Source organism: Oncorhynchus keta, chromosome 6 (genome assembly GCF_023373465.1).
Source record: "Oncorhynchus keta strain PuntledgeMale-10-30-2019 chromosome 6, Oket_V2, whole genome shotgun sequence".
NCBI lineage: Eukaryota > Metazoa > Chordata > Actinopteri > Salmoniformes > Salmonidae > Oncorhynchus > Oncorhynchus keta.
Window position 1 is genome coordinate 29,085,575 of NC_068426.1, and position 27,851 is coordinate 29,113,425.

Here is a 27,851-nt window from a genome sequence, read left to right on the forward strand (position 1 = left end):
CGGAAACATGGATCACCACAGATAACACTGCTACTCCTACTGCTCTCTCCTCGTCCGCCCACGTGTTCTCGCACACCCCGAGAGCTTCTGGTCAGCGGGGTGGTGGCACCGGGATCCTCATCTCTCCCAAGTGGTCTTTCTCTCTTTCTCCCCCTTACCCATCTGTCTATTGCCTCCTTTGAATTCCATGCTGTCACAGTTACCAGCCCTTTCAAGCTTAACATCCTTATCATTTATCGCCCTCCAGGTTCCCTTGGAGAGTTCATCAATGAGCTTGATGCCTTGATAAGCTCCTTTCCTGAGGACGGCTCACCTCTCACAGTTCTGGGCGACTTTAACCTCCCCCCACGTCTACCTTTGACTCATTCCTCTCTGCCTCCTTCTTTCCACTCCTCTCCTCTTTTGACCTCACCCTCTCACCTTCCCCCTACTCACAAGGCAGGCAATACGCTTGACCTCATCTTTACTAGATGCTGTTCTTCCACTAACCTCATTGCAACTCCCCTCCAAGTCTCCGACCACTACCTTGTATCCTTTTCCCTCTCGCTCTCATCCAACACTTCCCACACTGCCCCTACTCGGATGGTATCGCGCCGTCCCAACCTTCGCTCTCTCTCCCCCGCTACTCTCTCCTCTTCCATCCTATCTTCTCTTCCCTCTGCTCAAACTTTCTCCAACCTATCTCCTGATTCTGCCTCCTCAACCCTCCTCTCCTCCCTTACTGCATCCTTTGACTCCCTATGTCCCCTATCCTCCAGGCCGGCTCGGTCCTCCCTCCCGCTCCGTGGCTCGACGACTCATTGCGAGCTCACAGAACAGGGCTCCGGGCAGCCGAGCGGAAATGGAGGAAAACTCGCCTCCCTGCGGACCTGGCATCCTTTCACTCCCTCCTCTCTACATTTTCCTCCTCTGTCTCTGCTGCTAAAGCCACTTTCTACCATTCTAAGTTCCAAGCATCTGCCTCTAACCCTAGGAAGCTCTTTGCCACCTTCTCCTCCCTCCTGAATCCTCCCCCTCCCTCCTCCCTCTCTGCAGATGACTTCGTCAACCATTTTGAAAAGAAGGTCGATGACATCCGATCCTCGTTTGCTAAGTCAAACGACACCGCTGGTTCTGCTCGCACTGCCCTACCCTATGCTCTGACCTCTTTCTCCCCTCTCTCCAGATGAAATCTCGCGTCTTGTGACGGCCGGCCGCCCAACAACCTGCCCGCTTGACCCTATCCCCTCCTCTCTTCTCCAGACCATTTCCGGAGACCTTCTCCCTTACCTCACCTCGCTCATCAACTCATCCCTGACCGCTGGCTACGTCCCTCCCGTCTTCAAGAGAGCGAGAGTTGCACCCTTCTGAAAAAACCTACACTCGATCCCTCCGATGTCAACAACTACAGACCAGTATCCCTTCTCTCTCTCTCCAAAACTCTTGAGCGTGCCGTCCTTGGCCAGCTCTACCGCTATCTCTCTCAGAATGACCTTCTTGATCCAAACCAGTCAGGTTTCAAGACTAGTCATTCAACTGAGACTGCTCTTCTCTGTATCACGGAGGCGCTCCGCACTGCTAAAGCTAACTCTCTCTCCTCTGCTCTCATCCTTCTAGACCTATCGGCTGCCTTCGATACTGTGAACCATCAGATCCTCCTCTCCACCCTCTCCGAGTTGGGCATCTCCGGCGCGGCCCACGCTTGGATTGCGTCCTACCTGACAGGTCGCTCCTACCAGGTGGCGTGGCGAGAATCTGTCTCCTCACCACGCGCTCTCACCACTGGTGTCCCCAGGGCTCTGTTCTAGGCCCTCTCTTATTCTCGCTATACACCAAGTCACTTGGCTCTGTCATAACCTCACATGGTCTCTCCTATCATTGCTATGCAGACGACACACAATTAATCTTCTCCTTTCCCCCTTCTGATGACCAGGTGGCGAATCGCATCTCTGCATGTCTGGCAGACATATCAGTGTGGATGACGGATCACCACCTCAAGCTGAACCTCAGCAAGACGGAGCTCCTCTTCCTCCCGGGGAAGGACTGCCCGTGATCTCGCCATCACGGCTGACAACTCCATTGTGTCCTCCTCCCAGAGCGCTAAGAACCTTGGCGTGATCCTGGACAACACCCTGACGTTCTCAACTAACATCAAGGCGGTGTCCCGTTCCTGTAGGTTCATGCTCTACAACATCCGCAGAGTACGACCCTGCCTCACACAGGAAGCGGCGCAGGTCCTAATCCAGGCACTTGTCATCTCCCGTCTTGATTACTGCAACTCGCTGTTGGCTGGGCTCCCTGCCTGTGCCATTAAACCCCTACAACTCATCCAGAACGCCGCAGCCCGTCTGGTGTTCAACCTTCCCAAGTTCTCTCACGTCCACCCCGCTCCTCCGCTCTCTCCACTGGCTTCCAGTTGAAGCTCGCATCCGCTACAAGACCATGGTGCTCGCCACGGAGCTGTGAGGGGAACGGCACCTCAGTACCTCCAGGCTCTGATCAGGCCCTACACCCAAACAAGGGCACTGCGTTCATCCACCTCTGGCCTGCTCGCCTCCCTACCACTGAGGAAGTACAGTTCCCGCTCAGCCCAGTCAAAACTGTTCGCTGCTCTGGCCCCCAATGGTGGAACAAACTCCCTCACGACGCCAGGACAGCGGAGTCAATCACCACCTTCCGGAGACACCTGAAACCCCACCTCTTCAAGGAATACCTAGGATAGGGTAAGTAAGGGTAGGTAATCCTTCTCCCCCCCCCAACAAGATTTAGATGCAAGTGGCTGTTCCACTGGTTGTCATAAGGTGTATGCACCAATTTGTAAGTCGCTCTGGATAAGAGCGTCTGCTAAATGACTTAAATGTAAATGTAAATTTATATGACCCCTTTTACTTTCTCATCAGTCTCACCAGGTCTAATGGTAGAATGTTTTTTAGTTTTTTTCATGGAGCATGAGTTAGTGTTTGGGGGGATCATTTCATGATAGTTGCACAATACTTGTCTCTCATAATCAAATCGAAGTTTATTTGTCACGTGCGCCGAATACAACCTTACAGTGAAATGCTTACTTACAGGCTCTAACTAATAATGGGAAAAAGGTATTAGGTGAACAATAGGTAAGTAGAGAAATAAAACAACAGTAAAAAGACAGTTGGAAATAACAGTAGTGAGGCTATATACTGATGCTGATTGAGGTAGTATGTGCATGTAGATATGGTTAAGGTGACATATATGATGAATATGCATATATCATGAACAGAGAGTAGCAGTAGCGTAAAAGAGGGGTTGGTGGGTGGTGGGGTCACAATGCAGATCACTTGGTTTGCTAATGTGTGGGAGCACTGGTTGGTCGGGCCAATTGAGATAGTATGTATATGAATGTATCGTTAAAGCTACTATGCATATATGATAAACAGAGAGTAGCAGCAGCGTAAAAGAGGGGTTGGAGGGAGCATACAATGCAAATAAACTGGGTATCCATTTGATTACCTGTTCAGGAGTCTTATGGCTGGGGGTAAAAACTGTTGAGAAGCCTATTTGTCCTAGACTTGGCACTCCGGTACCGCTTGCCATGGAGTGGTAGAGAGAACAGTCTATGACTGGGGTGGCTGGGGTCTTTGACAATTTTTAGGGCCTAGTGTAGAGGTCCTGGATGGCAGGAATCTTAGCCCCAGTGATGTACTGGGCCGTACGCACTACCCTCTGTAGTGCCTTGCGGTCGGAGGCCGAGCAATTGCCGTACCAGGCAGTGATGCAACCGGTTAGGATGCTCTCGATGTTGCAGCTGTAGAACCTTTTGAGGATCTCAGCAACCATGCCAAATCTTTTTAGTTTCCTGAGGGGAAATAGGCTTTGTCGTGCCCTCTTCACGACTGTCTTGGTGTGTTTGGACCATTCTAGTTTGTTGTTGATGTGGACACCAAGGAACTTGAAGCTCTCAACCTGCTCCACTACAGCCCCATCTCCTTAGTCTTGTTTACGTTGAGGGATATGTTGTTATTCTGGCACCACCTGACCAGATTTCTGACCTCCTCCCTTTAGGCTGTCACACTGTTACCATGATAACAGTGTGAGGTAACTGCTATTTTTTATTTAAATATTGCACTGCTGGTTAGGGTCTGTAAGAAAGCATTTCACTGTAAGGTCTACACTTGTTGTATTCGGCGCACGTGACAAATAAATGTTGATTTGATTTGATGTGTCTTGTGACCACTGTGGTCATACTGTGGTCATGGTGGTTGGAGTCTAGGACAGAGGCGAGGTGGGTTATTATGGGCTTACCCTTTGCAGAAGGTGAATCTCCTGCTGCTTGGTGGTGAGGACAGCCAGGGCCTGCTCATGCTCCTCTTCCAACTGCTGCCTCCTCTCTGCAGCCTCTCGCATATGCTGTGGAGAACAAGACACAACACAGTCAATACATGGTCAAATGCTCGGGAGACCACAATAATATCACAACATGTTTAATATGTGGTTATATACTACAACACAGTAAGTTCATGGTCATAGTGAGGTAACAATGACTTTAAAATCTCCAAATGGTTCATAGAATGATCACACAACAGTCCAAACATTTTTACAGGACCCGTAGCAGCTACACAATACATAAAAAGTACACAATACATAAAAAGTACACAATACATAAAAAGTACACATTACATAAAAAAATCTCTTTTTTCATTCAGTGTGTATAACATTTGTCTACCTGTATTGACTACGTCTAGTCCGACTCACTGATTTCTGTGATCCATCACACAGAGACACCAACACAAAACCCCCAAATTAGCTGAGTCATTATGACTGTATCTGCAGAGTTAAGAGCCGCTGCCACCGGTAGGAATTGGAGTTAGGGACATATTCTTGGAGTTTAAAAACATAAAGCAGCTATGGATTCTAATTACTGCACTGTGTGTGTGTGTGTGTGTGTGTGTGTGTGTGTGTGTGTGTGTGTGTGTGTGTGTGTGTGTGTGTGTGTGTGCGTGCGTGCGTGCGTGCGTGCGTGCGTGCGTGCGTGCGTGCGTGTGTGTGTGTGTGTGAGTGTGAGTAGGAGAGAGTGGGGGTGTTTGGGTACTGTGGTATTCTTTAATCAGCTTGGCTCATTAGACAGGTCAGAGTCTATGTTTGTAATTGTTGAGTGGTTTTTGGCAATACACTGTAAATGCATGTGTTCCAGAGTAGAGACTGAAGAGTGTTCCAGAGTAGAGACTAAAGAGTGTTCCAGAGTAGAGACTAAAGAGTGTTCCAGAGCAGAGACTAACGGATGTTCCAGAGAAGAGACAAAAGAGTGTTCCAGAGTAGAGACTAAAGAGTGTTCCAGAGTAGAGACTAACGAGTGTTCCAGAGTAGAGACTGAAGAGTGTTCCAGAGTAGAGACTAAAGAGTGTTCCAGAGTAGAGACTAAAGAGTGTTCCAGAGCAGAGACTAAAGAGTGTTCCAGAGTAGAGACTAAAGAGTGTTCCAGAGCAGAGACTAAAGAGTGTTCCAGAGTAGAGACTAAAGAGACTATGGTGATTTTAGGCTCGTGTGCGGCTGCTCGGCCATGGAGACCCATTTCATGAAGCTCCCGACGAGCAGTTCTTGTGCTGACGTTGCTTCCAGTAGCAGTTTGGAAATTGGTATTGAGTGTTGCAACCCAGGACAGATTTTTATGCGCTTTAAGCACTCGGCGGTCCCGTTCTATGAGCTTGTGTAGCCTACCACTTAGCTGAGCCGTTGTTGCTCCTAGCCGTTTCCACTTCACAATAACAGCACTTACAGTTGACTGGGGCAGCTCTAGCAGGGCAGAAATTTTACGTACTTACTTGTTGGAAAGGTGCCATCCTATGACAGTGCCACGTTGAAATTCAATGAGCACTTCAGAAAGGCAATTGTACTGCTAACATTTTCTACAGAGATTACATGGCTGTGTGCTTGGTTTTATAGACCTGTCAGCAACGGGTATAGCTGAAATAGTTGAATCCACTAATTTGAAGGTGTGCCCACACTCTTTTGTATATATAATGTAGATAAATAACTGATTTATCTATACTGATTTAACTAGTCTTTACTAGATGTTCTGCGGCTGACATCTGCCTCAACAAACAGTTGAATTGCCCCCTTCCAAGTCCCTGACAGTGAGAGATGCAACCTCAAAGTAGACTACTACTCAACTCGCCACCAGGCACCCATATGCTCTGCATACAGAACATCTCGCTGCCGCACTCACGGTAGCAGGAGGGCGAGGAATGGTATTTTCCAGCATTCAAGGGTTTGAGAAATTAGCTTGCTTGATGATCAAATCATTACACTAAAATAGTCACCAATCAAAAGGGCATTTTTCTCATAGGAGGGCATGTACCTCTGTCGGCGCCATGACAAGTTGGGGCAGCCGTGCTTCTAGCTCCTAAGCAACTATGCAATATTTTCTTTTATATGTGTTATTTCTTACATTTTTAGGCCAGAATTATTTTTGTGTTATTACATACAGCCGGGAATAACTTTTGGATATCAGAGCGGTGGTAACTCAGCATTACCAGCATTACCAGCATTAAGACCAGGAATATGACTTTCCCGAATTGGATCCCTTGTTTGTACCCCCCTGGGCAATTGAACTGATTCCAGCGGCTGATCCAAAACACCTTTGGCTGAGAAGAGTTATTCGGAGTGGACTTCTGGTCTGACTAAGGAGGCGCGCACAACACCCACTGCTTCCGAGTATATTACTCGCTAATGTTCAGTCTCTGGATAATAAAGTTTACGAGCTCAGGGCGAGGATCTCCTTCCAGAGAGACATCAGGGCTTGTAACATACTCTGTTTCAAGGAAACATAGTTCTCGTGATATATAGTCTGAGTTCGTTCATCGCACAGACAGGAATAATGATCTCTCAAACATTGGACCACTGCTACTCAGCTTTTCGAAATGCCTACAAGGCCCTCCCTTCTGCAAATCTGATCATGACTCCATATAGGCAGAAACTCAAACAGGAAGTACCCGTGCTACGAACTATTCAACGCTGGTCTGAACAATCAGAACCCATGCTTCAAGATTGTTTTGATCACGTGGACTGGGATATGTTCCGGGTAGCCTCTGAGAATAACATTCTCGAATACATGGAAACGGTGACTGAGTTTATCAGGAAATGTATAGAGATGTTGTACCACTGTGACTATTAAAACCTACCCAAACCAGAAACCGTGGATAGATGGCAGCATTCACGCAAAACTGAAAGTGCGAACCACCGCATTTAACCATGGCAAGGTGACTGGGAATATGGCCGGATACAAACAGTGTAGTTATTCCCTCTGTAAAATAATCAAACATGCAAAATGACAGTACAGAGACAAAGTGGAGTCGAAATTCAACTGCTCAGACACAAGATGTATGTGACAGGGTCTACAGACAATTACGGACTACAAAGGGAAAACCAGCCACCTTGTCGACGTCTTGCTTCCGGATAAGCTAAACACCATCTTCGCCCGCTTTGTGCCACCGACACGGCAAGCTATTAAAGACTGGGCTCTCCTTCTCTGTGGCTGACTTGAGTAAGACATTTAAGAGTGTTAACACTCGCAAGGCTGCCGGGCCAGACAGACCAGCTGGCTGGAGTGCTTATGGACATATTCAATTTCTCCCTATCCCAGTCTGCTGTCCACACATACTTCAAGAAGTCCACCATTGTTCCTATTCCTAAGAAAGCAAAGGTAACTGAACTAAATGACTATAGCCCCGTAGCACTCACTTCTGTCATCATAAAGTGCTGTTAGAGACTAGTCAAGGATCATATCACCTCTACTTTACCTGACACCCTCGACCCACTTCAATTTGCTTACCGTCCCAATAGATCCACAGACGATGCAATCGCCATTGCACTGCACACTGCCCTATCCCATCTGGACAAGAGGAATACCTAAGTAAGAACGCTGTTCATTGACTATAGCTCAGCATTCAACATCATAGTACTCTCCAAGCTCATAATTAAGCTTGGGGCCCTGGGTCTGAACCCCGCCCTGTGCAACTCGGTCCTGGTCTTCCTGACAGGCCACCCCCAGGTGGTGAAGGTAGGAAACAAGACCTCCACTTCACTGATCCTCAGCACAAGGGCCCCACAAGGGTGCGTTCTGAGCCCTCTCCTGTACTATCTGTTCACCCATGACTGCGTGGCCACGCATGCCTCCAACAACACAACAGTAGTAGACAGTAGATTACCAACAATGACAAGACAGCCTACAGAGAGGGGGTTAGGGCCCTGGGAGCGTGGTGCCAGGGAAATAACCTCTCACTCAACGTAAACAAAACAAAGGAGCTGATCGTGAACTTAAGGAAACAGGGAGCACCCCCCTATCCACATCAACGAGAGTGGAGAAGGTGGAAAGCTTCAAGTTCCTCGGCATACACATCACTGACAAACTGAAATGGTTCACCCACACAGACAGTGTGGTGAAGAAGGCACAACAGTGCCTTTTATACCTCAGGGGGCTGAAGAATTGTGTCTAAGCACCTAAAACCCTCACAAACCTTTAGAGATGCACAATTCGAGCATCCTGTCGGGATGTATCACCGCCTGGTATGGCAACTGCACTGCCCGCAATCGCAGGGCTCTCCAGAGAGTGGTGCAGTCTGCCTAACGCATCACCGGGGGCAAACTACCTTCCCTGCAGGACAGCTACAGCACCGTATACCACCCGAGCCACTGCCTGTTCACCCCGCTACCACCCAGAAGGTGAGGTGAGCACAGATGCATCAAAGCTGAGACCGAGAGACTGAAAAACAGCTTCTCTCTCAAGGCCATCAGACTGTTAAATAGCCATCACTAGCACCTTAGTGGCTGCAGCCCTATATACATAGACTTGAAATCACTGGCCGCTTTAATAATGGAACATAAGTCACTTTAACAATGTTTGCATATTTTGCATTACTCATCTCATATGTACAGTGCCTTGCGAAAGTATTCGGCCCCCTTGAACTTTGCGACCTTTTGCCACATTTCAGGCTTCAAACATAAAGATATAAAACTGTATTTTTTTGTGAAGAATCAACAACAAGTGGGACACTATCATGGAGTGGAACGACATTTATTGGATATTTTAAACTTTTTTAACAAATTAAATACTGAAAAATTGGGGCGTGCAAAATTATTCAGCCCCCTTAAGTTAATACTTTGTAGCGCCACCTTTTGCTGCGATTACAGCTGTAAGTCGCTTGGGGTATGTCTCTATCAGTTTTGCACAGCAGAGCGGCAGGGTAGCCTAGTGGTTAGAGCATTGGACTAGTAACCGGAAGGTTGCAAGTTCAAACCCCCGAGCTGACAAGGTACAAACCTGTCGTTCTGCCCCTGAACAGGCAGTTAACCCACTGTTCCTAGGCCGTCATTGAAAATAAGAATTTGTTCTTAACTGACTTGCCTAGTTAAATAAAGGTAAAATAACATTTAAAAAAAGACTGACATTTTTTCCCATTCCTCCTTGCAAAACAGCTCGAGCTCAGTGAGGTTGGATGGAGAGCATTTGTGAACAGCAGTTTTCAGTTCTTTCCACAGATTCTCGATTGGATTCAGGTCTGGACTTTGACTTGGTCATTCTAACACCTGGATATGTTTATTTTTGAACCATTCCATTGTAGATTTTGCTTTATGTTTTGGATCATTGTCTTGTTGGAAGACAAATCTCCGTCCCAGTCTTAGGTCTTTTGTAGACTCCATCAGGTTTTCTTCCAGAATGGTCCTGTATTTGGCTCCATCCATCTTCCCATCAATTTTAACCATCTTCCCTGTCCCTGCTGAAGAAAAGCAGGCCCAAACCATGATGCTGCCACCACCATGTTTGACAGTGGGGATGTTGTGTTCGGGGTGATGAGCTGTGTTGCTTTTACGCCAATGCTTTTTTGCATTGTTGCCAAAAAGTTCCATTTTGGTTTCATCTGACCAGAGCACCTTCTTCCACATGTTCGGTGTGTCTCCCAGGTGGCTTGTGGAAAACTTTAAACAACACTTTTTATGGATATCTTTAAGAAATGGCTTTCTTCTTGCCACTCTTCCATAAAGGCCAGATTTGTGCAATATACGACTGATTGTTTTCCTATGGACAGAGTCTCCCATCTCAGCTGTAGATCTCTGCAGTTCATCCAGAGTGATCATGGGCCTCTTGGCTGCATCTCTGATCAGTCTTCTCCTTGTATGAGCTGAAAGTTTAGAGGGACGGCCAGGTCTTGGTAGATTTGCAGTGGTCTGATACTCCTTCCATTTCAATATTATCGCTTGCACAGTGCTCCTTGGGATGTTTAAAGCTTGGGAAATCTTTTTGTATCCAAATCCGGCTTTAAACTTCTTCACAACAGTATCTCGGACCTGCCTGGTGTGTTCCTTGTTCTTCATGATGCTCTCTGCGCTTTTAACGGACCTCTGAGACTATCACAGTGCAGGTGCATTTATACGGAGACTTGATTACACACAGGTGGATTATATTTATCATCATTAGTCATTTAGGTCAACATTGGATCATTCAGAGATCCTCACTGAACTTCTGGAGAGAGTTTGCTGCACTGAAAGTAAAGGGGCTGAATAATTTTGCACGCCCAATTTTTCAGTTTTTGATTTTTTGAAATATCCAATAAATGTCGTTCCACTTCATGATTGTGTCCCACTTGTTGTTGATTATTCACAAAAAAATACAGTTTTATATCTTTATGTTTGAAGCCTGAAATGTGGCAAAAGGTCGCAAAGTTCAAGGGGGCCGAACACTTTCGCAAGGCACTGTCTATACAAATCAAATCAAATCAAATTGTATTTATATAGCCCATACATACATCAGCTGATATCTCAAAGTGCTGTACATAAACCCAGCCTGAAACCCCAAACAGCAAGCAATGCAGGTATACTGTATTCTATTCTATTCTACTGTATTTTAGTCTATGCCGCACCGACATTGCTCGTCCAAATATTTATATATTCTTAATTCCATTCCTTTACTTTAGAAATTGTGTGTATTGTGTGTATTGTTGTGAAATTGGTAGACTTATTAGATATTCACTGCACTTTCGGAGCTAGAAACACATGCATTGCGCTACACCCCCAATATCATCTGCTAAACATGTGTATGTGAACAATAACATTTGATTTGATCTGCTAGGCTCACTCTATCAGATGTGGTGGGGGTCATTCAAAAGCTCCAGAATGAACTGTCCTCTTGCTCTCCCACACAGCGATCAGACAATAGCCTACAGATTTTCATAATCGCAGTGATTGGTGTCGTCATTATCCCTGAAACATTGAGCACACTGGAAACGAAGGAGAATGCTCCACTTCGGGAAATCTTCTTTCTCCATTTTCAGAGTCTTTCTCTGCTTTCTCCATAATGTTCTCCAACATGCAATCTACCCATCTGTACAAATCAATAGGCAATGAGAAAGCAACACACACTTCTTTCATTTTTCAGGAGCAGGAGTCAATTTCCTCTTGATGGGTACATTTTTCCCTCAAACATATCCACTCCTTACAAACAGACAATCAATATGGAATGGAGGGAAGCAGTGATTTGTAATGAGAGCATTTTCACACTGCTATGAGACTACTGCTGATTGCTATTGGCAAATAAGAGTCTAATGAAAAAGTGTGTCCTGCAAAACAGATAACAAAGCTCATGACTTACACCAATTTTCTTCCAAGCTTTTATTGTAAAAACAATATGTATTCTATAACTCGAAGGACAGATTTTGTAGATAGATGCATTTGTCCAATCAGGTTTTCACAAAAGGTACAAGTGATATGGCCTTAACGTTAACGTTAACCTAAACCAATCAGATTGCAAAGAACTTATAGAACTGTGCCGCTGATGTTTAGTTCATATCTCATGATTGGCTGAGTTGGAGGAACAGTAGCAGTGAATTTAGGAGAGCTAGGATGGATTGATAGATGTTTGGATGGATGGATGGGTAGATGAATTCTCACCTTGAGGACCTGCTCGAGGTTCTCCAGTTTGCCTTGGAGCTGTTTCCTCTCCTCTTGAGCCAAGTCTCTCTCCTGACTCACAGTGCTATAGGTGTGTCTAAGTTGCTCATATTCTGACCTTACCTAGAGAAAAAGAAAATAAGGAAAGAGAGAAATCAAATCAGGGGAAGAGTGAATCAGAGAGATTAAATATACAGTATACGCATTTGGAGTGAGGGAAGAGAAAATTGGAGAAAACCAATTTTTCTTCTATTCCAACAATGTATCCTTCTTTTTAATTCATATCCATGTATTTCTGCAGTAACAGAGGCATGCAAAATTGATGAAGATTGGTCTTACACCATTACATGAATCAGAGTTTCATGGGGGGGGTTCACAAACTGAAGTAAAGTTAATCAGTCTATTTCCATAGTGAGTATGAAAGGTAGCTGCTGACTCAAAATCGGTGGCTTCATTTCATCATCAATCTGAATGCCTTGAAGGTGAGTTCAGTTGGGTTCTCTGGAGTTAGGCTGCATCTGAACAGAATCATTCCTCACCGCTTTCCAACCCCTTAAGTCACTAATTAATTACCACGACAGATTAGCTCATTGAAGGTAATTTGCAGACTCCACGAAATTGCACCACACAAGTTATTCATAATGTTGTACTTGTACACTGAAACAAATGATTTCAGCCAGACCTTCAAACAAATGAATCTATAATCATTGTTGATGGTGGGTAAAGTTTGTGACAAGATATTATTTTCTGATATAAAATCAAATCTACTGTATATCTCCCCATAATTCCATAATTCTGACAACTCCACTTAGATGTGATACAATTCTTTCTCTACACAGGGGTCAGTTAAAGGGGGAAATGAGAAAATGATAATGACAAAGACCAAACTGACTGGCTTAAATCACCCACAGAAACTAGTCCCTCGCCTTCCCTCCCATCAATCAGACTGTCCTGACAAGTTCCTCTCAGCACTCGTTTACTCTTTCCCTTTCCTGTCGTCCATCTGGGGCTCTCTGTCCCCCGCTGCATCGCCTCCCTCTGATACAGGAAGACTGCTCCACTCACACCTCCAATCGATCTCACATCGTCCGCTTTGAGAAATCGCCCCTTTGACGCGAGGGTTAGACAGAGGCGGTTATTTACTGAGTCTCAACAATCTCATTACATTAATACCCAGAGAGAGATAGAGCACCTTGGCTAGCGCCCAGCACTAACGCTAACTGCTCCTGTGATTACTGCCTCTGATGCTAACGCTAAGCATGCCCCCTCAGGTAGTAGCATCAGACCCACGCTCGGGCACTGGTACCTCCTGTCTTTCATCTCAAAGACCCGTCTTGGCCGGCGGAGAAAGACAGAGCTGGTTGGGGCAATAGGACGGAACCAAGAGCCAAGTTGTTCCCTTGACACGTGTTAAAACTGGTCCTCCGTAAGTGAGACTATTAGCGCTTGACGCCTCCCTCCACAGACCCTCCACAGATGGTCATTCACTCACAGTCAGTCAGTCAGTCACTCACTCACTCACTCACTCACTCACTCACTCACTCACTCACTCACTCACTCACTCAGTGTGTGTTTGTGTGTGCGTGCGTGCGTGCGTGCCAGACAGGAATGAGATAGATAGACACACTGGGAGGCTGGGGAGTGGTGCTCTCGATGTTTGTATCATCGAGTGCATTTATATGCACACTGTCATGATGTATGCCTGGGGGTAGGTTTATGACAGTCATAAATACCTCTTCCCCCCTTTTTCCTCTCTCTACCCTATTGATGTCGTGGCCGGCGGAGAAAGACAGCTCCTTTTTGTTGCACGAGGAGCTGGTTGGACGGAACCAAGAGCCAAGTTGTTCCCTTGACACGTGTTAAAACTGGTCCTCCGTAAGTGAGATTATTAGCGCTTGATGCCTCCCTCCACACACCCTCCACAGATGGTCATTCACTCACAGTCAGTCAGTCAGTCACCCACAGTCAGTCAGTCACTCACTCAGTGTGTGTGTGTGTGTGTGTGTGTGTGTGTGTGTGTGTGTGTGTGTGTGTGTGTGTGTGTGCGTGCGTGCGTGCGTGCGTGCGTGCGTGCGTGCGTGCCAGACAGGAATGAGATAGATAGACACACTGGGAGGCTGGGGAGTGGTGCTCTCGATGTTTGTGTCATCGAGTGCATTTATATGCACACTGTCATGATGTTGGCCTGGGGGTAGGTTTATGACAGTCATAAATACCTCTACCCCCTTTTTCCTCTCTCTACCCTATTGATGTGAAATTTCAAAACCCCTTGGTTTACATAGAGATTCTGGGAACATCAGAAGGTGGGGGGAAATGAACTATATTCTGGTAATCCGACCAATTGAACATATGCGGTAGTACTTAATGAATATGATGTCCGTTCGGTTGTCATCTGAGACATTCTCCTCAATGATAGGATGACATAAACTCTACAGTGGAAAGTCTACACATCCGAGTTATCGGATTCACATGGAATTGTTGTTCAATTTAAATGTTTGAATATACAATTATTGGTGAAGAGATTAAATGTAATTTTAGCTTCCAAATTAGAGATTTGGGTTTTCATAAGGTTAGGGCTCTGCTCAATCAGTGACCCGCCCCTGTGAAGGGACATACAACTTTTCAAACACGCCCTCCTCTCCCTTCCTATATAAAGCCTTGACGACAATGTAACCTCCAGTTCCAAGTACGTGAGGTCTGCAGCCTCTGCGTTAAAAGGACTAACATGTCAACTACAGAACTAAGCCAACCTCAGCGTGAGCTTTGGTTGTGAATGGTATGAACTTTGAACTCTTATTCACTACAGAAGTGATACCTCCTAGCAGTTGAGTTATTAACAGCAGCTGCAAACGCGGGCTAGGAAAGAACAGACAGATTAGCCGCTCTACCACACAACGACGTTACTACAACGTATCCAATTGACCAACAGAGACATTCTTCAAAGGACAAAGGACTCGGTTTGGCAACACGGCCTTCCATCTACCACCAACCTACCAAAGCGCAGCTCAGAGTAAATATTTATTGCATTTTCCTTTTCAAAATGGGTGGTAATTTTGAATGTATAAGATACTGTATTTACGATAGCACAGCTTCTCCCTTTGTCCCTCAGTCTTCCCTCTCTTTCACTCAAACCCAGCCCCTTTTCTTTTGTATAGCCAGCTGTCATATCTGTTCCGTTTTCCTTTGACGTAATTTGTAATCAAGGTATGATTCATTCTTTGTATATGTAATTCTGTGTGATTAGTTAGGTATTTAGTAAATAAATAATTAAACCCAATGTTGTATTGCTGATTCAACTTGTTAGCCAGGGTTCGTGAAGATATCCAAGAATTTACAACTTTCAGATGAGACTGAATTAAGGTGACGATTAATATGGACTGCTATTGATGTAAAATATTACTAGATCTTGAAGAGTTTATTCGGAAGATAACAGCTCCATAAATATAATTTTGTGGTGCCCCGGCTCTCTAGTTAATTACATTTACATGATTAGCTCAATCAGGTAATATTAATTACGGAGAAAGGATTTTATAGAATAGCATGTCATATCACTTCATCCGGCATAGCCAAAAACACAACAACACTAATAATTCAATATTAAACTGAGTACAGCAGTAAGGCCATACATCGCAATAGTCATGTAAACACTTTACTCTGCTTATCTTAATTGGCATAAGATCAAAATCAAAGTAAGCATACGACAATTAAAACCTGGCTTTCTGAGCAATCTTTTGAATTATTAGGACATGTAAACAGCTTAATCGGAATTCTAGCTGTGTATTTGATCTGCACATGTGCCAGCATCGGGTAGCGCAAGCCTCCATCTTACACGAGAGTGAAGTGATTTCAGAAAAACTGAAAGTACTGTATGCATGTTAGAAATAGTGTTCACGTACAAACTTTATATATCCGAACTCAGAATAAAATAGGCTTCGCAAAAATAACATGGTTGCTGTGGTAGAGCGTTTATTTTGATTGCCGATTTTCTACATTTATTTATACATAACAAAAATATAAATGCAACATGCAACAATTTTAAAGATTTTACTCAGTTAAAATTCATATATTTAAATCAGTCAACTGAAAGAAAATAATTGGGCCTAATCTATGGATTTCACATGACTGGGAATACAGATATGCATCTGTTGGTCACAGACACCTTAAAAAAAGGTAGGGGTGTGGATCAGAAAACCAACATTTGCCTCATGCAGCACAACAAATCTCCTTCACATAGAGTTCATCAGGCTGTTGATTGTGGCCTGTGGAAAGTTGTCCCACCTGGATATTGGCAGGAACAGGAACACGCTGTCATACACGTCGTACCAGAGCATCCCAAACTGCTCAATGGGCGTCTGTCTGTTGAGTATGTCTGGTCTGGTGAGTATGCAGGCCATGGATGAACTGAGCCATTTTCAGCTTCCATGAATTGTGTACAGATCCTTGTGGCCGTGCATTATCACGCAGAAACATGTTATGGGCCTCAGGATCTCGTCACAGTATCTCTGTGTATTCAAATTGCCATCGATAAAATGCAAATGTTTTGATTGTCTGTAGCTTAATGCCTACCCATATGATATGGTACACTCTGTTCACAACGTTGACATCAACAAACCACTCACCCACACAACGCCATACACGCTGTCTGCCATCTGCCCGGTACTGTTAAACCGGGATTCATCCGTGAAGAGCAGACTTCTCCAGGGTGCCAGTGGCCATCTAAGGTGAGCATTTGCCCAATGAAGTAGGTTACGATGCCGAACTGCAGTCAGGTCAAGACCCTGGTGGCGACGACGAGCGTGCAGATGAGCTTCCCTGAGAAGGTTTCTGACAGTTTGTTCAGAAATTCTTTGGTTGTACAAACCCACAGTTTCATCAGCTGTCCGGGTGGCTGGTATGGTATCGGATGATCCTGCAGGTGAAGAAGCTGGATTTGGAGGTCCTGGGCTGGCGTGGTTTCAGTTGCTCTGCGGTTATGAGGCCGGTTGAATGTACTGCAAAATTCTGAACATTGAATTATTTGGCAACAACTCTGGTGGACATTCCTTCAGTCATCATGACAATTGCACGCTTCCTAAAAACTTGAGACATCTGTGGCATTGTGTTGCGTGACCAAATTGCACATTTTATTGTGGCCATTTATTGTCCCCAGCACAAGGTGCATCTGTGTAATATCACGCTGTTTAATCAGCTTCTTGATAAGCCACACCTGTCAGCTATGTGATATGAGCATGGTCTCTCCACCTCCATTGGCAATGCACTTCAACTACAAAACTCTACAACATCCATACGGTAGCCTATCTGTTCCATGCTGCTGTGAATATCATCTATCACTGGCTAACACATGATGTTACGGCTAACAGATATCCCAGCATCCATGGTACACAATCCATGGTACACTCCTCATCTAATGTGTACAATTCCATTGAACCACGACAAGCATGATCTCTCCAAGGAGACAGGCAATGGAATTGTGCAAGGGGCTTTCAGTGGTTATCAATCTATTAGAGATGGATCCCAGATTCTATTAGTTAGTGAAATGCAGAGCCCCATCTGTGAGGGATACCACTGGGGCCCTGTGGCCCTGAAAGGTCAATATGATACAGTGGGGCAAAAAAGTATTTAGTCAGCCACCAATTGTGCAAGTTCTCCCACTTAAAAAGATGAGAGAGGCCTGCAATTTTCATCATAGGTACACTTCAACTATGACAGACAAAATGAGAAAAAAATCCAGAAAATCACATTGTAGGATTTTTTATGAATTTATTTGCAAATTATGGTGGAAAATAAGTATTTGGTCAATAACAAAAGTTTAGCTCAATACTTTGTTATATACCCTTTGTTGGCAATGACAGAGGTCAAACGTTTTCTGTAAGTCTTCACAAAGTTTTCACACACTGTTGCTGGTATTTTGGCCCATTCCTCCATGCAGATCTCCTCTAGAGCAGTGATGTTTTGGGGCTGTTGCTGGGGAATACGGACTTTCAACTCCCTCCAAAGATTTTCTATGGGGTTGAGATCTGGAGACTGGCTAGGCCACTCTAGGACCTTGAAATGCTTCTTACGAAACCACTCGTTGCCCGGGGGTGTGTTTGGGATCATTGTCATGCTGAAAGACCCAGCCACGTTTAATCTTGAATGCCCTTGCTGATGGAAGGAGGTTTTCACTCAAAATCTCATGATACATGGCCCCATTCATTCTTTCCTTTACACGGATCAGTCGTCCTGGTCACTTTGCAGAAAAACATCCCCAAAGCATGATGTTTCCACCCCCATGTGTCACAGTAGGTATGGTGTTCTTTGGATGCAACTCAGCGTTCTTTGTACTCCAAACACGACGAGTTTAGTTTTTACCAAAAAGTTATATTTTGGTTTCATCTGACCATATGACATTCTCCCAATCTTCTTCTGGATCATCCAAATGCTCTCCAGCAAACTTCAGACGGGCCTGGACATGTACTGGCTTAAGCAGGGGGACACGTCTGGCACTGCAGGATTTGAGTCCCTGGCGGTGTAGGCTTTGTTACTTTGGTCCCACCTCTCTGCAAGTCATTCACTAGGTCCCCCCGTGTGGTTCTGGGATTTTTGCTCACCGTTCTTGTGATCATTTTGACCCCACGGGGTGAGATCTTGCGTGGAGCCAAGATCGAGGGAGATTATCAGTGGTCTTGTATGTCTTCCATTTCCAAATAATTGCTCCCACAGTTGATTTCTTCAAACCAAGCTGTTTAACTATTGCAGATTCAGTCATCCCAGCCTGGTGCAGGTCTACAATTTTGTTTTTGGTGTCCTTTGACAGCTCTTTGGTCTTGGCCATAGTGGAGTTTGGAGTGTGACTGTTTGAGGTTGTGGACAGGTGTCTTTTATACTGATAACAAGTTCAAACAGGTGCCATTAATACAGGTAACGAGTGGAGGACAGAGGAGCCTCTTAAAGAAGAAGTTACAGGTCTGTGAGAGCCAGAAATCTTGCTTGTTTGTAGGTGACCAAATACTTATTTTCCACCATAATTTGCAAATAAATTCATTACAAATCCTACAATGTGATTTTCTGGATTTTTTTTCTCATTTTGTCTGTCATAGTTGAAGTGTACCTATGATGAAAATTACAGGCCTCTCTGATCTTTTTAAGTGGGAGAACTTGCACAATTGGTGGCTGACTAAACACTTTTTTGCCCCACTGTATACAGTTGAAGTCAGAAGTTTACATACACTTCGGTTGGAGTCAACTCGTTTTTCAACCACTCCACAAATGTCTTTTTATCAAACTATAGTTTTGGCATGTCAGTGCATGACAATGGTAATTTTTCCAACAACTGTTTACAGACAGATTATTTCACTGTATCACAATTCCAGTGGGTCAGAAGTTTACATACACTAAGTTGACTGTGCCTTTAAACAGCTTTGGAAATTCCAGAAAATTATGTCATGGCTTGAGAAGCTTCTGATAGGCTAATTGACATCATTTGAGTCAATTGGAGTTGTACCTGTGGATGTATTTCAAGGCCTACCTTCAAACTCAGTGCCTCTTTGCTTGACATCATGTAAAAATCAAAAGAAATTAGCCAAGACCTCAGAAAAAAATTGTAGATCTCCACAAGTCTGGTTCATCCTTGGGAGCAATTTCCAAACGCCTGAAGGTACCATGTTCATCTGTACAAACAATAGTACGCAAGTATAAACAACACGCAGCCGTCATACCGCTCAGGAAGGAGATGCGTTCTGTCTCCTAGAGATGAACGTACTTTGGTGTGAAACGTGCAAATCACTCCCAGAACAACAGCAAAGGACCTTGTGAAGATGCTGGAGGAAACCGGTATAAAAGTATCTATATCCACAGTAAAATGAGTCCTATATCGACATAACCTGAAAGGCCGCTTAGCAAGGAAGAAGCCACGGCTCCAAAACCGCAATAAAAAAGCCAGACTACTGTTTGCAAACTGCACATGGGGACAAAGATAGTATTTTTTGGAGAAATGTCTTCTGGTCTGATGAAACAAAAATATAACTTTTTGGCCATAATGACCATCATTATGTTTGGAGGAAAAAGGGGGAGGCTTGCAAGTCGAAGAACACCATCCCAACCGTGAAGCACGGGGGTGGCAGCATCATGTTGTGGGTATGATTTGCTGCAGGAGTGGTGCGCTTCACAAAATAGATGGCATCATGAGGTAGGGAAAATTATGTGGATGTATTGAAGCAACATCTCAAGACATCAGTCAGGAAGTTAAAGCTTGGTTGCAAATGGGTCTTCCAAATGGACAATGACCCCAAACATAGTTCCAAAGTTGTGGCAAAATGGCTTAAGGACAGAAAATATAGAACATAGAAAATATGTGGGCAGAACTGAAAAAGTGTGTGCGAGCAAGGAGGCCTACAAACCTGACTCAGTTACACCAGCTCTGTCAGGAGGAATGGGCCAAAATTATTGTGGGATGCTTGTGGAAGGCTACCCAAAATGTTTGACCTATGTTAAACAATTGAAAGGCAATGCTACCAAATACTAATTGAGTGTATGTAAACTTCTGGCCTACTGGGAATCTGATGAAAGCTGAAATGAATCATTCTCTACTATTATTCTGACATTTCACATTCTTAAAATTATGTGGTGATCCTAGCTGACCTAAGACAGGGGATTTTTACTTGGATTAAATGTCAGGAATTGTGAAAAACTGAGTGTAAATGTATTTGGCTAAGGTGTATGTAAACTTCCGACTTCAACTGTATGCCCATTGATCAAGAGAGTTTAGCACTGTGCTGGGCTGTGCTGTCGTGCAGTTGAGCCCTATGGTCCCTGGTCAAAAGTAGTGCACTATGTAGGGAACAGAGTGCCATTTGGTATGCATACTGAGAGTCTTACCTACCTGGTCATACTTGGATACCTTCAGGTTGTGGCTGGACAACTCAAGGTTCAGGCGATTTTTCTCCTGCAACGCATCCTGGAGCTTAGTTTTCTGCGGAGGGATAGAGAGAGGCAAAATATAGGCAGGAGAGAGAGAAAGAGGGTGGGGAGAAAGAGAATTAGTCTAAATGCGAGAGTACAGTCAATGGTGATATCGGTGTATTAAATCAAAAAGTAATAGTGTGTACAGTAGAGCTAATAGGCTACAATGCATTTTGTACGTTTACTCCATCTGCAAATGTGTATTGTTATACACCACATAGACATTCATCTCAGGTTGTCGTATCCAGGTCACAAACCGCCTTTGTTATCTAGACAACAGAATATACCGCTGCACACGTCACCTTCCATTCGGTGTGTGACCGACACCATTATCAGTGCCACCCTGAGATGTCCAAGGACCCAGCAGATAAATCAGCACCCTATGAGCCCTGGTCAAAGTAGTGCACTACATAGGGAATAGGGTACCATTTGGGACAACGATGTTGAGAGGCAGAGGTCTTCCCTCAGACAGACGTTTATGCTAAATCTCACACTGTGAAAGAGGTGTGAAGTGACTCTTGCTTTAATACAATTATGTAACAGGCTTAAGTCCTGAACACACAGAGAGAGAGAGAGAGAGAGAGAGAGAGAGAGAGAGAGAGAGAGAGAGAGAGAGAGAGAGAGAGAGAGAGAGAGAGAGAGAGCTGTGAGGGTAGATGCCAACTCTAGACCCAGGGTGGATGGAGGATTTGTGGGGAGGATAAAGCCTCAGCAGGCTCCCTATCGTCAAATTGTCTGCACATATGGAGGGACTCAATAAACAGCAGACTGCCACTGTGAGTGAGTAAGTGTGTGTGTGTGTGTGTGTGTGCTTGCATTTGTGTGTGTGTGTGTGTGTAGGTGGTAAGATGTCGATGACAACATGGAGACACAGAGGTGCAACACATTCTCCCCATCCCCTCTTCCTGCGGTGTACTCTACGGTGGCTCTGGAGACTCCTCTCCCTACAGGGATAATCCTGATGTCAGTGTACTTCAGGTGACAGCTCCACTTTGTACCTTAGCCCTAAGAGGACTAGACAAGGCCTTAGAGTCAACACCGCTGTCTGTCACACACAGCGAGAAAAGAGGGGGGCGAGAAGAGAAGACAGGGAAGGAAGGAGATAGACAGAGAGAGAATGTTCCTGGTCTGACCCCCCTCTTATGGGCATGACTGGGTACAGTTGCAGGCAGTGAAGTATCCTCCAACACCTCCTCCTATGAGTCAGAGATTCACAGCTTCACTCTCGTCACACGACCTGTCGACACAACCCTCTATTCCTAGCCTCTGGAAGGGATGGAAATGCTCCTTCATCCCTTTGAGGTGTACAGACTGAAAAATCTAAATCAAACACGGACAATAAAATACTTTCAAACCCACTCCACAAAGGACTAACAAATGACGACAAATGGAGCAACATGGTTAAAAAAAGACCAGGGTGCAAACGGAGCTGAAGAGCATTCATTTCCAGCAAGGAGCCGTGGTGTAGAAACACACAAACAGACAGACAGTGTCTGTGTGTCTAAAAATCCATATTTGCGTGCCAGCCTGCTGGGTGGAGGGTGGACAGAGCAGAAGAGAGAGAGAGCCCTCAACACTCCCAGTGACTAATTCACACTGACATCTCTGGCTGTTTTCCTCCATCCTCATCATCATCCCAATCCTTTAATTTAGCCTGTGGCACTGCATCTGCTCCGGACGCTCTGTCCAGTTCCCAGAACACAGGCCCAGAGAAAAATAGATCATAGTGTGTGGGGACTCTGTCTATAACCCAACGCACACTGTTCATATTATATCGAATGCACTGCATTGTTGTTTTGTATCCACACACTTACAATTATGAGCTACTGTCACTGTGCATCTGATTAAAATTAGGGTTCATCTCTGTCAGTAGGAGCTGATTAGAGAGCAAACACGTTATGGCTCAAGGCTACAAGACTACTCTTCTCTCCTCTGTATCCAGCAGTATCTTCATGTCAAGGTAGTGTCTCATTTTAAAGTACTAAGTCAATGTTTAAAACACACAGAGAGAAACACCTGTATACACACGTTCTCTCTCTCTCTCTCTCTCTCTCTCTCTCTCTCTCTCTCTCACCACGAGTGATCGTTCTCGCTCTCGCTCAGAACACCAAGGTAAATCTGTCTAAATGACTATCACCCCATAGCACTCACATCTGCAGCCATGAAATGCTTTGAAAGGCTGGTCATGGTTCACATCAACACAATCATCCCAAACACCCTGGACCCACTTCAATTCGCATACCGCCTCAACAGATCCACGGATGACACAATCTATATTGCACTCTACACTACACTTTTCTACCCGTATAAGAGGAACACCTATGTTATAATGCTGTTCATTGACTACAGCTCAGCATTTAACAGCATATTGCCCTCAAAGCTCATCCTTAAGCTCGGGACCCGGGGACTGAACGACTCCCTCTGCAACTGGATCCTGGACTTCCTGACGGGCTGCCCGTAGGTGGTGAGGGTAGGCAACTACACATCCGCCACCTGATTGCATGATCACTGACGACGATGAGACAGCCTATAGGGAGGAGGTCTGTTACCTGGCAGTGTGGTGCCAAGACAACAATCTTTCCCTCAACATTAGCAAGATAAAGGAGCTGATTGTGGACTACAGGAAACGGAGCACTGTAGTGGAGCAGGTGTCCACATCACTAAAGAATTAACATGGTCCACACATACCGACACAGCCGTGAAGAAGGCATGACAATGCCTCTTCCCCCTCAGGAGGCTGAAAAGACTTGGCATAGGCCCTCAGATGTTACCCCTTCAGCAGGTCAGGGTAACATCACTGCTTTGGCAGCTGGCAGCTACAGTGATGTCATCATCACCGTCTTCTGCTATTTTACCAGATATTAAAGACAATGACTAGGCATCCAATCACTCCAAACAATGACAGAAACCAGGCATAATGAACGTCTCCTAGGCCTATACACTCCAGTCTACCAATCCCATCTTATTGAATCACTAGCATTGTCTTGGTGAGAGTGTAGTGTTAATGTATATAACGTGGTTGGTTTATCTACAGCTATTTACCTAAATGTCTTAGACAGACAGTACGTAGTGTACATTATGTGTGTGTTTGTGTTTCTTCAGACTAAATTCAATCCTGTGGACCCCGTGGTTTCCCGCTGGTCCCTTTAAACTCCCGGGAGGATTTCCTAGGTTAATGAGACGACATGCAGCTTTGTTCCCGGGAACTGTAGGGAGACCCTCAGTGCCTCTACTAGGTGGCCTCCATACTGTCTCTTTGATTGGATTAGTGGCAGGCAGGTCACACTGGGATACATGGCAGTGTTGGAGCTATTCCATAGCACTCATCAGGGGCATCAGAGTTCATGTAGAACAAAAGCAGAAGATATCCTTATAGAGGGCACTGCAGTATTTGCTGAACCATGTTTTAACGTGTCAAGTCCAACACACGACTTAGGATAAAGCTATATATTGGGCATGCATTCTAAGTGGTACGCTAGTTTGCATGTTGGAACGCAGCCCATCTTTCGTAACTCTGGCCCCCATTTCCTCCAGTCACACCCCCACTCTGTGTTAGTCCAGTGTGATGTAGATGATGTAGGACAGCGAAAGGGCAAAGGGAACGTGACATGGCCCATAACCTTAATAGAAGGATCAGTTGTTTGTTCAGCACCATCAGGTCTGGAAGATTCAGAACCTCCCAGCCAGCTCTCAGCAGCAGTGAGGGAGGCCATGTGCCTACAGTCATACTATGATAGGACTTTCAGCTGATTCTACTTAACAATGTTCCTCTCACCTCTCCCTGTTGGCTCTCTACAGGTCACTCATTCATAAAACACAAGTGAGTGGGGCTAATCCAGTGTTTTGGTGTGTGTGTGTATGTGCTCTGTGTGTACGCGCGCCATGAGTGTGTATGTGCTCTGTTTGTGTGTCAGTAGTAGCAGGCCTACAGGCCATCTCTAAAACAGTGCCAGGTTGAAACAAGGACTGTGCTGCCAAGACAGCTGGCTCAGTGTACAGCAGAAAGAAGATCTGCACTGTGAGCAGTGCACACTGGATATGTTTGGGTTGCATAACCAGCAGCTTTTGGGAGGAGCTGCCTCTAAGCTCTGGTCCCGGGTCAGTTTCTACAACCTCAGTCTTAACTTATAAGGATTTAAACAACAAGACCCGGTCTTGTGTTAAAGGGCAACTTCTATTTCAGCCAACATCTTCCCTCAAATCTCTATGGTTGCATCCCAAATGGCATCCTATTCCTTATAGTTCACTACTTTTGGCCATGGTCCCTGGTCAAAAGTAACGCAGTATAAAGGGAATATGTCACAATCGTTGGAATAAAAGGACCAAGGCGCAGCGTGCGTAGAGTTCCACATTTTTATTAAATGAAACTCACAAAAACAAATTGCCGTCGTCGCTGTCCTCCCTTCTCTTCTTGCGTCTATTTCCATGGCAGGCTTTCGTATCTTGCCAAGACTTCCTCCCAAATCCAGGATATTCTCTCCTCGACCTCCTCCAAAGACCAGGAGTCCATATCCTCCCAGGCACGCTGCTTGGTCCAGTTGTGGTGGGATCTTCTGTCACGATCATTGGAATAAATGGACCAAGGTACAGCGTGTGTAGAGTTCCACATGTTTATTGAATGAAACAATAAAGAGTAACGAAATGTGAAGCAAATGCAGTGCTCACAGGCACTACACAAAAACAAGATCCCACAAAAACCCAGTGGGAAAAGGCTGTCTAAATATGATCCCCAGAGACAATGATAGACAGCTGCCTCTGATTGGGAACCATACCAGGCCAAGATAGAAATACAAAAAATAGAGTATCCACCCTAGTCACACCCCGACCTAACCAAATAGAGAAATAAAAAGGCTCTCTATGGTCAGGGCGTGACAGAATAGACCAGTGTCACGTAGGACGCAGATTATTGCTAGTGCACTCTCGCTCTTCTGACATGCCTAGGGTGTGTGCTATCTCTCTCCTGTGCTGTCTGAAGTGTGTATATTTTTGGACTCTTTGATATACATTCCATAATACATGCCACCTATCATTGTCATCAGGACTACCTGGCCTGATGACTCCTTGCTGTCCTCAGTCCACCTGGTCAAGCTGCTGCTCCAGTTTCAACTGTTCTGCCTGCGGCTATGGAACCTTGACCTGTTCACCGGACGTGCTACCTGTCCCAGACCTGTTGTTTTCAACTCTCTAGAGACAGTAAGAGTGGTAAAGATACTCGTTGATTGATTGTCTATGAAAAGCCAACTGACATTTATCCTGAGGTGCTGACCTCTTGCACCCTCTATAACCACTGTGATTATTATTACTTGACCCTGCTGGTCATCTATGAACATTTGAACATCTTGGCCATGTCCTGTTATAATCTCCACCCGGCACAGCCAGAAGAGGACTGGCCACCCTTCATAGCCTGGTTCCTCTAGGTTTCTTCCTAGGTTCTGGCCTTTCTAGGGTGTTTTTCCTAGCCACCGTGCTTCTACACCTGCATTGTTTGCTGTTTGGGGTTTTAGGCTGGGTGTCTGTACAGCACTTGGTGACATCAGCTGATGTAAGAAGGGCTTTATAAATACATTTGATTGATTGATTGATTGTCATCTTTGCTATTTGACCAAATGACAGTCAGCCTTAGCCTTGGACTCACCAACATAACAACAAGCCAGGCAAGACTTTAGAGTTTGTCCTTGTCCTTTTTCACAGGCTAAAATGAAGAGGCTGAGTTGATGGTGTAAAGTGATATGCCCAGCTCCTATTGTTAATGTATTTTAGTTGAGCTGTATGAGCAAAGATACAAGATATAAGAAGGGGTTGGCCAGAGAGAACGCTTTTAGGGGACAAATTCTAAGAGAGGTTTGTGAAGGGTGAGTTTTACGCCCGATTACAAATCAGCAACACCTAGCCTATATGTACTTGCGGATATGAGAGAATCGTACAGGTGTAAGCAACATAATTTAGGATTGGAATCAGCAGTGGGTGCGGTATGCCTATATATTCCTGCAGATCGCTAGCGTCTCAACAACCACACAGTCAAAGGAATAAACTATGCGTGTAAAGTTATTCTTCCCGAGCTGGCTGCTTGTGAAGTACAGAGAAAGGCACAGAGAAAGACCCCCATAGACTGCCTCCACTAAACAGGACGAATCTCAGCCAGGCTTTCACGAAGGAGACAGAGGAGAGTACTGCCAAGAGAAAGGCCAGCACTACAGTCATGAAGGATTAACTTCTTCACTGTATAATACACCTCCTCCACATCTTCATCTCCCTCTACCGTGCATAACCTCCCTGCCTAGGTTGTGTGTGTGTGTGTGTGTGTGTGTGTGTGTGTGTGTGTGTGTGTGTGTGTGTGTGTGTGTGTGTGTGTGTGTGTGTGTGTGTGTGTGTGTGTGTGTGTGTGTGTGTGTGTGTGTGTGTGTGTGTGTGTGTGTGTTGAGTTCATGCTGTGCATGCAATCGAGTGAGTCCGTATGCATGTATGTGAGTATGTTTGTATGCAGTGTATGTGTGTATGCCTGTATGTGTGTGTATAGGTAAAAGGATCCAGCAGTGTGTGTCTGTGTGTGTATGTAGGGCCTGAGGCCAGGGTGACATGCATTGGCCCCTTTTGAGAACAAACAGGCCCCGGGGCTGTGAGGGACATGGGCTGTTCCACTCTGGCAAGGACGCCTCAGGGGAGAGCAGAGCACGCATTAGATGACGTGACTAAAAAGAGCTTTCAGTCAAACAGCTACCCAGGAAAGAGCAGAAAATAGCCCATATTAATATATGAAGCCTTAGAAATAAGTTTCATGAAATCAATAACTTGCTAACATCAGATAACATTAACATATTACCCATTTCTGAGAGTCACTTAGATAATTCATTTGATGATACAGCAGTAGCAGTACAATAAAAGAACATCTATAGAAGAGACAGAAATGCTTATGGGGGAGGTATTTCAGTATATATTCAGAGTCATATCTCTGCAATTCTTAGAGAAGATCTTATGTCAAGAGTTATTAAAGTGTCGTGGTTGCAGGTTCACTTGGC

The 27,851-nt window shown here is 45.0% G+C and overlaps 1 protein-coding gene across 9 annotated transcripts in view; it reads right to left on the reverse strand.

The window, feature by feature from the left end:
- Positions 1-27,851, reverse strand: part of LOC118385358 (RIMS-binding protein 2-like) — a 118,398-nt gene that overhangs the window by 33,006 nt on the left and 57,541 nt on the right. For all 9 annotated transcript variants that reach the window (XM_052521295.1, XM_052521290.1, XM_052521287.1 and 6 more), the window contains 3 exons: positions 20,756-20,845; positions 11,896-12,018; positions 4,258-4,362 (listed from right to left, as the gene is read on the reverse strand). In XM_052521295.1, coding sequence (XP_052377255.1) covers positions 4,258-4,362; positions 11,896-12,018; positions 20,756-20,845 — 318 coding nt within the window. The remainder of the gene's footprint in view (positions 1-4,257; positions 4,363-11,895; positions 12,019-20,755; positions 20,846-27,851) is intronic.